At 39.2% G+C, this 11,868-nt stretch overlaps 1 protein-coding gene across 1 annotated transcript in view; it reads right to left on the bottom strand.

Moving 5' to 3' along the window:
- Positions 1-993: 993 nt before the first annotated feature.
- The window catches only part of sno (strawberry notch), a 36,707-nt gene continuing 25,832 nt past the window's right edge, over positions 994-11,868 (bottom strand). The window contains exons 19-28 of the mRNA XM_053760932.1: positions 11,296-11,486; positions 10,756-10,932; positions 9,189-9,277; positions 8,327-8,499; positions 7,253-7,364; positions 6,046-6,188; positions 5,075-5,256; positions 4,440-4,611; positions 3,838-3,985; positions 994-2,862 (exon numbers count right to left, since the gene is read on the bottom strand). Coding sequence (XP_053616907.1) covers positions 2,759-2,862; positions 3,838-3,985; positions 4,440-4,611; positions 5,075-5,256; positions 6,046-6,188; positions 7,253-7,364; positions 8,327-8,499; positions 9,189-9,277; positions 10,756-10,932; positions 11,296-11,486 — 1,491 coding nt within the window. The 3' untranslated portion in view covers positions 994-2,758. The remainder of the gene's footprint in view (positions 2,863-3,837; positions 3,986-4,439; positions 4,612-5,074; positions 5,257-6,045; positions 6,189-7,252; positions 7,365-8,326; positions 8,500-9,188; positions 9,278-10,755; positions 10,933-11,295; positions 11,487-11,868) is intronic.

The following is an 11,868-nucleotide window of genomic DNA, read 5'->3' as shown; positions in this document are numbered from 1 at the left end:
GTTTTGTTTCCAATGACATTGACATTTTCAAGTGACTTGATTTCAACAATGTCAAATCTTCGTTTTGTTTTAAAATGTTCGTGTAGTGCAAAATTTACACTAGAGCAGTGCTAGAACTAAAAGAATTAACTATGAAACAAAACGTAGATTGACCATAGATCATGAAATTAAATAAGTACTTCGTATAGGTACTTTCTACGGAGTACCTACTAATAAGGCGCAGATGGCGCTACTGGTACAATCAAGGTACACAAACATTGACAATGGAGGCACAAAGCGCCAATTTTCAATATTGTTGCGGATTTACGACCAAAAATACCTTCTACGTGGTGCGAGTTTAAAGGAAAAAGGAAGGATTTAGTGGATTATCCTGAAAATAATAACACTATTATAGGTTATGTTTGATTTTGACTGAAGATCTTACCTGTATAAAGTTTATATTTTAATAAGTCTCCACGTGTGAAGTGTTCCGAGCTTCTTTTCGACCGTTTACTGGCTCGAAAATTTTACAGCGTGAGGCGTAAAATTTTCGAGCCAGTCCCATAGTTTTCGAAGATTTTTTATCTTATGGAAAACGATTTCTCCCAATATATCGGCAACCGAATATGCTACATTGTTGTATATATTTACAAACGAATGCTTACATAATGAAAGGATTAATAAAGTACTCTAAAATAAACGTTTCAATCGACATAGCAAAAGGCGGCAAAGCTTTTGTGTACCTAACATACAGTGCTGTACTCTGACGGGATAAATGTGCAGTAATACTCCCTATTCCATGTTCTATGCCATAGATCAACAAAAAGAAAAAATACCCAAATAGACTACAGATATAAGAACGTTTCATTGAAAGATGTTGCTCGTATTGCTTGTAAGCATATCATTAGAATCATTATAGGAGGACCTAGGTAAAGTAACCATTCAGTATTTTTGTTTTTCATTTTAAACCCAAAGATGAAACTCCAAAGGGATCGTTAAAATAAAATCTATTAATAATTTATTATATACATTTATTTTCGTCTTTATATACTAACTAAAGACATACAGACAAGAATATGAGATGTTTCATAACTGATCTCTATTTCATTTCAAACATTGGAATATAATTTGTCATTTTTCTCTGTCCTACAAAATATTACAATAAGACACAGGATTCTGTGTAAATAGCTTTTCGTTGCATACTCCCGTGGGATTGTATGTTATGTTTTATGTATAAGGCTGATTTTTAGGAACTTTTGGGAGAAGTACATCTACATTATGAATAGCGGCGGCGCCTGCGACATCAAATGTCCATGTTATTTATTATGTGTTACTTTCGTAAAAATTATGTACGAGTATTGCTTACTCGTAAAGACAGTGCGAACCATACGTAAAAATCTTCATCAACTTTAGTGACATTCACCGTGTTTTGTTATTATTATGGTGTAAAATATGCCGTTATATCGCTGGATATATAGAAGTAGGTACTGAATTCAGACCGTTTCTACCAATTGATCAAAAAAGCAATGGAAGTACAATGAGCAGTGGTCTAAGTGATTGAAAGTAAAAATGATAAGGACTGATGATTTTATATGTATCTCTGTATTGTGTAAGTCTAATTAAATAATGTTTGAATAATTAAAAAGACGCAATTTTGAAAATAAAACAGCGCCATTTATACAGTACCACGGGAGCATACAGTGGCCGTGTATTGCACGCTAATATCAAGTGTTTCACAAGTTATAAATATACTTTTTAAAGTCAATACACATACAATATTACCATTACTTACTATAAATTATGTTACATTCGCTGAATTGGAATTTGCAGGTAAAGTTAATAAAACAATTTGACTACTAATGCTAGTCAAATGTCAATGTCATTGACAAGCCGCCATTTTGTTTCGTTGCTTAGCAATAGCGATCGTCATTGGTCGAGTATCAAAGATGGCGCCTTGGAACGTCCATTCGCATTCAACCAGCATAATACAGCAATAGACATTTAAATAAAACATGTTTGTACAAAAATTAAAATTCGATAATTCGTATACAACCCCCTACTACGAATATTTCGTGCCAAGTTGAAGGTGCATTTTCACAGATGCGAATTAACAGAAATGACTTGCCCAGAAGTAATTTAATTGAGTGCGGAAGTTTTTCGCATCCATGAAAACACACCTTCACCTTTCTGTGTCGTGTAATAGCCTAAACGGGAGTCTACACTGCGTACAATTTAAAATCTAAACATGATTTGGCATATATTTATTGTGCACAACATTGAATTAAATAAGTGTTTTTAGAAAAATTCCAACACTACGCAGTGTATAATCCCCAAATGAGTCAAAAAAGAAATGTACTAAAATATCTAACGCAGATAAATAAAGTTAAAATAATAAAGCACTTAAAATCAGCTTATGCACTAGTGCATACATAGATCACGTTAAAGACTTAAAAGAACCTTACAGGTCTCAAATCCGGCCATTGCGCAGCCCTAAAAAAAAAAATATACACCAATATTTTTCAAGCTGGTCCGCGATTATAGTACTGGCCACAAATAAATTCAAATTGGCAAAATCGGGCGCGGCGTAAGGCTAATAAAAAATTCAGTCGTCACCGTTCGATAATTGACTATCGGCCAAGGAGTTTAAAACCTTATGGAGTACTTATCTGTAGTCTTGGTTTTAAGCTTCTTGGTATCTCTCCGTCACACCCCGCGAGTAAAGAAAGAGACAGAGGAACTATATATTGGGGTTAGCGCTAACGTGTAGTGGTCGGTGGGTTCACTTGAGCCCGTCCGTGTCCAGGTTCAGTTCCGTGACTGACACCGCGTCTGCAGACAGCGCTTCCTTTATAGGCTCCACGCAGTTCTTTGGGATCACCGTGCCTGGGAATACAATGCGTCAAGTTATCACTAGTGGCGTGTGGATCCGCCCTAAAATAGGACCAGTCTGTTTTATGAAATGAAGGAATATAAAATTTTGACAGCATTTTAAATTTAAATTTAAATTTTGACAACATTTTAAATTTTGACAGCATTTTAGCTAGGTGACTAGCTCTACTGCCTACTATCAACCCTACGAACCCAATATGACTTTTAAGATTTGATTACAGACAGACGGCACAGTGACATTAAACAAAAGCTTGTAAAAATAGTTCATATTACGTAGCTCTTGGTGTGCGAGTCCCAATTATATTTGATTTTTTTTTTCAAAGTCCAGTCGAGTCCAATGAAATGTCCATCTAAACATGTCAAGGTAGGGAAAAAGAGAAGGCCAATGATAAAATTAGTAAAACCATTGAGGGTAGTTAAGCCAGTGAAGACAATAAAGTCTCGGTGAGGACATTGAAGTTAGTGAAGTCAGTGAAGGTAGTGAAGTCAGTGAAGGTAGTAAAGTCAGTGAAGGTAGAAATTCAGTGAAGGTAGTGAAGCTAGTGAAGGTAGTAAAGTCAGTGAAGGTAGTAAAGTCAGTGAAGGTAGTAAAGTCAGTGAAGGTAGTAAAGTCAGTGAAGGTAGTGAAGTCAGTGAAGGTAGTAAAGTCAGTGAAGGTAGTAAAGTCAGTGAAGGTAGTAAAGTCAGTGAAGGTAGTAAAGTCAGTGAAGGTAGTGAAGTCAGTGAAGGTAGTAAAGTCAGTGAAGGTAGTGAAGTCAGTGAAGGTAGTAAAGTCAGTGAAGGTAGTGAAGTCAGTGAAGGTAGTAAAGTCAGTGAAGGTAGTAAAGTCAGTGAAGGTAGTGAAGTCAGTGAAGGTAGTGAAGTCAGTGAAGTCAGTGAAGATAGCGAAGTCGGTGAACGTTACAAGTCAGCGGAAGCGGTGCAATTGGTAACAGTGGTAAGTAGCATCGGTGTCATGTTGCGACTCACCGACGATCTTGAGCCCCTCCTCGGTTTTGATCCGCACGACCTGCATGCGGTTGTGCAGCGAGCGCGCGCTGAGCAGCGCCTCGCAGCGCGCCCACACGCCCAGCACCGACCCCGACAGCACGTGGTACGTGCGCCGCCGCAGGCCCACCTGCGCACGCGCACACACACACTGTAGCTACACTACTCTACTCCTGTCCTGGTCTGGGTTCGAACCCCGGTCGGGTGGAAAATGTTTTTTATTTTTCTGATTGGCCCGGGTCTTGGATGTTTATCTATATATAAATATGTTATAAAATACGGTATAGTTGAGATAATATCCCATAAGACAAGTCTCGAACTTACATTGAGGCTAGCTCAATCTGTGTGATTTGTCCTAATTAACATTATGAATGCGAAAGTAAGTTCGTTACCTCTTCACGCTCTATCTACTCAACCAATCTTCTTGAAATTTTGCATACATGCAGTTTGAAGTACGGAGAAGGTCATGGGGTCAAGAAGGTCACTTTTCATCTCGGAAAAATAACTGTTCCTGCGGGAAATTCAAGTAAAAGCTAGTCGCGTATAAGACGAAAGGCACATGTAATTGAACCTCAGTCCCGTACCTCGCAGTCGGCAGCGCGACACACGCCCCTCCAGTACGCGTGTGAGCACACGCGCACGCTGGCCTCGTGCTGCGCCCGCCACGAGGTCTCCGCCTCGAGGCTGTCCACCTTCTTGTATTTCTTCTCTATTTCCGCGAGAGACTCCAGTCGCAGTTGGAGCCCTGTGTTTGGCCTGGACAACCGTGTTCCAATCGTTTATATTGTGCTCCAGTTTTGGACACCCAACGCAAAAATTTGGGTGTTGTAAGTTTGACCGCTAAGTGTGCATGTCTGTATGTCTCTGTACTCATTAACGGGTGAACCGATTCGGATGCGGTTTTTTATTTGATAGCAAATTTTTATGCGGTGATTTTTAGATATGTTTGATCAAAATCGATTCAGCTGTTCAAAAGTTACAGCGAAATGAATATAGTTTTTTTTTTAATTTATCTAACAAATAAACATGTTTTAAACATAAATTTTATCAACACACCGATTATACGATTAAACATTTTTAGCAGTTTTTATAATTTTAACATTCTTTGCATTCGTATGTATAATTTTAATGTTTTTCAAATCAATAAACTTTACCTCATCGTCATATCGAGTGTGTTATTGCTAACTGTCAGATTTTATTCAAGTCGCCTAAACTTTACCTGTAAATCTGGAACATGTGCTCCCTCTTATGCAGCTTGTCGTGTTTCTGGGACACGGACACAGACAGACACAACACGGCCGTGTGCTTGTTGTTGCGGGGCTGCTGCGACAGGTAGAACCCGTCCAGCGTCCCCGAGTGCGAGGACCACTTCTCCAGCGCCTCCGCCCAGTCCATGCCGCGCTGGGTTGGGAAAAATATATGCAATAAGATTTTAATATTTTTACTAGCTGCGCCCCAAGGCTACGCTCCCGTGGGAATTTCAGGATAAAAAGTACCCTCTGTGTTATTTCGGGTTATATTCTACCCGTGTACCAAATTTCATAACAATCGGTCCAGTAGATTTTGCGTGAAAGTAATAAACATACATATCCTCATAAACTTTCGCATTTATAATATTAACTGCGCCCCGGGGCTTCGCTCCCGTGAGAATTTCGGGATAAAAAGTACCTTATGTGTTATTCCAGGTTATATTCTACCCGCGTACCACATTCCATAACAATCCATCCAGTAGATTTTGTGTGAAAGAGTAACAAACATACATACATTCTCACAAATTTCCGAAAAATAAAATTAATTAATACAGTTATCTCTTTCAAATTTTGTGACAATTTGACTGTATTGTCGACGCTAACGGCTTTTCAGCTTTTAGCGAGTCCGTCGAAGAACTGGGTGAATCTCATTAAACTGTGATCTGGCTTCGCCCGCGTTTATTCGTGTGTGCGCTCATAAGTCATTATTGTCAATATGTAGGTATGGTAAGCCCTTCTGGCATGATAGGGACCGACACTGTTCAAATGAGTTTCTTTCGGCATTCCTCCTCAGCAGTGGTCGTTCCGAAATGCCAGTTAGTTTGTAGCTTGTGAGAAATCACTATTCAATATAAAAATTGACGTGGAAAAGTGTCAGTGAAGGACAAATTTGTGAATGAATATAAATTAGAATGAGATTAAGCAACATGTGAGCCTGTACCTCCGAGTGCACGGTGTGCAGCTCGACGTGCGCCTGGCCGGTGGCGTGCCGGCGCAGGAAGCGCACGCAGCGCGCGCGTCGCACGCTCTCGCCCGCGCTGCCCAGGTCCAGGATGCCCAGGTCGAAGCGCCCGCTGCGTTTGGCTGACACATGTATGTACATCATTGTAAAAATAAATAAAAAGCCTTTCCACCGTAACAAGAACTTAAGAACTCGCGAACACATAAATTTATTGACGAATTTTTACAAAATTATGAATATTTCAAAAACGACACTACATCGATTCTGATGCCCGACGAACTTAAAAATTCTATTGACAGATCCTATGTACCTTTGAAATCCTACTATCCTCCTACCTTTTAAAGTTCCTATTTCCTTACATGTAATTCCAAATTGCTCTATAATAAGACTGTGTACTTACATGTTATATTACTGATAAAAAATGGTAAGCCCTTCTGGCATAATAGGGACCAACACTGTTTGAACGAGTTTCTTTCGGCATTTCTTCTCAGCAGTGGTCGTTCCGAAATGCTAGTAGTTTATAGCTTTGATAAACATTATTTAATTTAGAATATGACGTGAAAAAGTGCCTGTGAAGGCCTAATTTCTGAATAAATGATTTGATTTTGATTTTGACTAGCGGCCCGCCCCAGCTTCGCTCGGGTGAAACCATAATAAATTCCTCACACCTTAACCTCCCTCAGAAATCACACTATCTATTTAAAAAAAAACCAACCGCAACAAAATTCGTTGCGTAGTTTCAAAGATCTAAGCATACATAGGGGGCAAACAGCGGGAAGCGACTTTAAAATGTCATAGCGTTTAGTTCTATCGATTAATTTTCTTTATAAAGTGTCGGTTACTTAATTCGTAAAATGGTGATGGTGTAATGGTTAAGACGCCCGCCTGTGGATCGAAAGGTCTCAGATTTGTTTCCTACTCGTGACATATGAGTTTGTATACCAATCTGACTCATGATATAGTAGGAAAACATCGTGAAGAAACCTGCACACTGGTGGACAGTTTGGTTCACTATTATGCGACTACCTGCCACTAGATGGCGGTAAGTAGTCGTAAAAATCATGTCAGATGCCTTTAGGCGATTTGAATAAAAATCTGGCACCGGTGTTAGCAATAACACACTCGATATGATGATGACTAAATAACAACAATTACTTAGCGAACGACCATCAAAATGTTACGTTACCTTGCTCCATGACGGCGGTGAGCGTGTCCGTGAAGTATTTGAACAGCCTGTTCTGAAGCTCCACCGGCATTCCTAGTATTCTGTTCAGGAACTTCGACATGTTATTGTAGTCCTGCGAACAATATTATGAACGAATGAACGATTTGAACAACTCAACGTGCACAAGCTCGTAAATAAAATAAAACTTAAAACTAATACTTACCATCATCTCTTAACGCGATCCGTTTTACGACCTAAACTGAACTGCATCGCAAATTCGTACCATCGACTTAATTTTTTGTATGAATGCGATCCATTTTAGGTTCTAAATTGAACTGAGTTGCATTTGAATAGTTTCGTAATAGTTGATGGTCGCCTGCAAGTGTGCGCCGCATCAATGTAAAAAGGTCATAAGCTCAGCGAATTTCTTTGCTCAGGACTGGTGTGAGCAATTACACATCCTACTAATATTTAGAAATACTAAAGTTCGTGAGGATGTACGTATGTATGTTTGTCACTCTTTCACGCGAACTAGGTACTCTACTGGACGGATTGTTATGAAATTTGGTACACAGGTAGAATATAACCTGTAATAACACATATGGTACTCTTTATCCTGAAATTCCTACGGGAGCGAAGTCCCGGGGCGCAGCTAATTCATTCCAGGTTATATTCTACGCGTGTACCAAATTTTATTTGATTTTGCGTGAAAGAGATTCCCGCATGAACGAGGCCCCGGAGCGCAGATAGTATAATATATAAAACATCTCGGCAGCTCGTAAATTTCTTCTCAACAGAGGTTCAGAAATGCTAGTAGCTTTGTTAAATATTATTCATAGAATATGACACGAAAAAGTGCCTGTGAAGGTTTTAACTTCTGAGTAAATTATTTGATAAATGATTTTAATATTTTTGTATTGTTTTTTTTTTTCATTTGTGTAAATTATTTAATTTGTGTTTTAATTGTTTCAAAAATGATTTGATATATAATTTCAATTTATTTTTTTTTATTTATTTATTTATTTCTTGTGACCTTGTCGAGAGCAGTCCACTTTTAATTGAATATTTTGAACTCGTGTAGATGAGCATAGCGACCTTGTCCAGCGAGAGGACGCCGGGCGCGGCCTCGCTGTTGACGATGAGCCCGACGCCGACGAGCGCCGACGCCACGTCCTGGAAGAACTCCCCGCGGTAGTCCCGCGGCGGCGGCACCAGCGGAGACTCGTACTTCATTATCGCCTTCATCACCGTCTCCAGCGCCGTGCGACCTGATTCACGTTACGATGTTAATCATCAACGGACATTTAAACCCACCGCTGGGGCACCGGCCTTACGAACGGACAAGGAGTATGGGCCATGATGGGAATTTACGTTTAAATTAAAACAACACAACACGATTGACGTTACGTTAACATCTTAAACAGACATTCAAGCCCACTGCTGGGGCACAGGCCTTACGTATGGCCGTGGGAATTAACGTCAATGACAAAAAATAAAAACAATACAACACAAAATTATCACAAATAATCAGAAATGATATTTTTGAAATTGTGACGTTGTAGATCATGTAAATTCGTTTTAATACATTTGTAGACTTGACGTCTTTGGAGAGAAAAGGCTGTGGTGAAGTTTGTTGCGCCGCTTCTTCTTCAAAAGAAATAGCTAATAAGCGCTATGCATATTTAAAGTGTGAAATGGGTGAAAAAGGAAAGTTAATGTAAATTATTATATATATATACTTTCGTTCGTTAAAACTTTTAAGATTACTTGCTGCGCCCCTCCACCGCACATAACTGTACATCACATCCAGATAACTCGTGTCCCACCACATTCGCTATAGTAATTAGTGAACATATGAGTGATAACCGATATCTGCATCAACTGAGACACTATGAAGTTCTTATTATAACCAGCTGTGGGGAGGATGACAACGTACCTTATTAATGTAAAGACTTACCATGTTTATTATCAATGTTGAACTGACTAAGATCCCTGGTTTCAGTGGCTCGTCTGTCGCCGTGTGTCAACGCACCGAGCGATTCCAACCTGTAAAAAAAGTATTTTAAAATGCGTTTTAATAATGATGTAAATTCGTCATCCTAATTTTTAATATATGTATAAGACCTATATTTGTTAATTGACGTCCTTGGAGAAAAGGCTGCGGTGAAGTTTGTTGCGCCACTTCTTCTTCACTTTTTTTGACGTCAAGAAGTGATGTATATCATCCTAAATTGAATAAAGAATTTTGAATTTGAATTTGCGTATAACATCCCACGAGGACCGTGGCCGTTATTTGCGATGAAGGTACTAAGGATGGATGTCCTTTCTTACTTACCGTACTTTCTCACTATATGAACGAAAAAATCAAGAAGAAAAAGTATAGATGAAAATAGTAAACTAACTTTATAATATGTTTTATTTATTATATATATATATATATTCTTGCGTGTGTTACTGCTAACGTCGTTGTCAGATTTTATTCAAGTCGTCTAAAGTTATAATATATATTTATCAACTATATATATTTCTTTAAACAATTCGACGACTATTCAAAAATATTGTTGTTATAGAAAGGGAAACGTGTTTACTGGCTTTATTATCAAAATCAAATCAATTTATTCAGAAATTAGGCCTTCACAGGCACTTTTTCACGCCATATTATATATATATATATATATATATATATATATATATATGTTTAACCAAACAAAAAAAAGCTTATGTAGTACTAAAAGTATAAAAGTATTATGTAGTACTATTGTGACCTCATTGTAAAACGTTGTTGGTTCTCTTAAAAATATAAAATAAATAAAACAATATGGCCGTCCAAATCAAAAGGGACCTTTTGGCGCCCCGCACTTACGCCATTACTGCCGTAGTTTTGTATTCGAACAACGCCAATAAAGACCTAAGTGCCAGCCGCCATAAGGTCCCTTTTGATTTGGACGGTCACATATTAGGAAGTTAGGATTTATTTATGTACACAACATACATAAATAAGCAGACAGAGTTTGTGGGAAAAGGAAGAGAAGGCCTTTGCTAAGCAGTGGATGTATCCCACTGATGAGCAAAGGCCTTCTCTTCCTTTCAGCTTCCATTTTCTCTCCAACAGCCCAATGAAAAAAATAGTGTAAATATAAAACTTACTGATCCCAACTAATATTATAAATGCGAAAGTAAGTTTGTTACCTCTTCACGCTCTATCTACTCAATCAATCCACTTGAAATTTTGCATACATGTAGTTTGAAGTACGGAGAAGTACATAGGATACATTTCATTCCGAAAAAATAACAGTTCCTGTGGGAAAACCACGCGGGTAAAGTCGCGAGTAAAAGCTAGTAGGAAATCTATACTTTTCTTATAAATTGGTAAGCGTTTGTGAGTATGTTTGAGGCGGGCAATCTCCGAAACTACGGAATCGATTTCAAAAATTCTTTCACCATTAGAAAGGTACGTTATTCAAGATTCCCACTGGAGCGATGCCCCGGGGCGCTAGTTAAGTACAAAGGTTAATGGAAATGACCTCTTAGCGACAGTGGAGGCGAATCTCCTCTCCCCGGCCAGATCGGAAATGAGGAAGATGTACTCCGGCGCATTGACCTGGTTGCTGCGGTGCGTGCGGCCGAACTGCTGGATGGCTCTGTCCGCGGACCACGGCAGCTCCAGCGTGATGTGCACGCGTCTGCGTTGGTTCCGCGCCCTGGGACATAAATAAATATATTAGGGCACAATTTCGAGACTTGTGTTATGGGATACTGTACGGAATATACGTTTTCAAGAGAATACTCGTTAAAACAGTTTATTGATAAAGTGCAACGAAAGTACAATAAGTGATATTAGCGCGGAAAAGACAAAAAGATTCCACGAGGGGGCTATAAAATATAGAATATTGTTTAATGCTTAGGCGTTGTTTATATTCCAACAGATACTAACTCAACGATACTATATTTTATAACAAATATATATATATATATATACATAAACATCCAAGACCCGGGCCAATCAGAAAGTCCCAAGTCCAAAGGTCCATTGGCAAGTATATGATGACGATTGTAATACTGACCTGCGGTCGCTCTGCAGGGAGATGCCGCTGGAGGCCGCCTCGGAGATGATGGCCACGTCCTTCTCGCCGTCCATGAAGCGCTGCTTCTCCGTCAGGTTGAGCGTCTCCAGCGGCACGTCCGCCTCGGACCGGCTCTCGTACAGTATCTGTCCGTCCTCAGTTTGCACCACGCGCCCTTTGCGCCCCGTCATCTTTACCGCGGACACAATTCATTTCAATATTTCCGATATATGTCAGTCATGCAATGGATAAAATTAATTTGAATATGTTTGAAATATAGTACAGTCGAATTTGATTGCAATTACGACGCTTTTAGCGCGCCATAGAGGTTCGTGCAGGGTAACTTCATGTGCTGTTGACTGTACCTCGACCATACCCATACCCATAATAATATACTCAGTTTAGTCACAAAATTGCGGTCACTTTAGTAAAACACAGGACCGGATTGTAAGGGAAACACACGAAAAGGTATAACATTCTTATCTTATTCACGTCACGAATTTTGTAATTATTCAGTGATAAAACTCTGCCCAATAGAATAGGTGACGGGCATGACAATAGTGCCTAGTCTAT

The sequence above is a fragment of the Plodia interpunctella genome, chromosome 21 (genome assembly GCF_027563975.2).
Source record: "Plodia interpunctella isolate USDA-ARS_2022_Savannah chromosome 21, ilPloInte3.2, whole genome shotgun sequence".
NCBI classification, from domain to species: domain Eukaryota; kingdom Metazoa; phylum Arthropoda; class Insecta; order Lepidoptera; family Pyralidae; genus Plodia; species Plodia interpunctella.
This window is presented reverse-complemented; position numbering and strand designations above follow the sequence as displayed.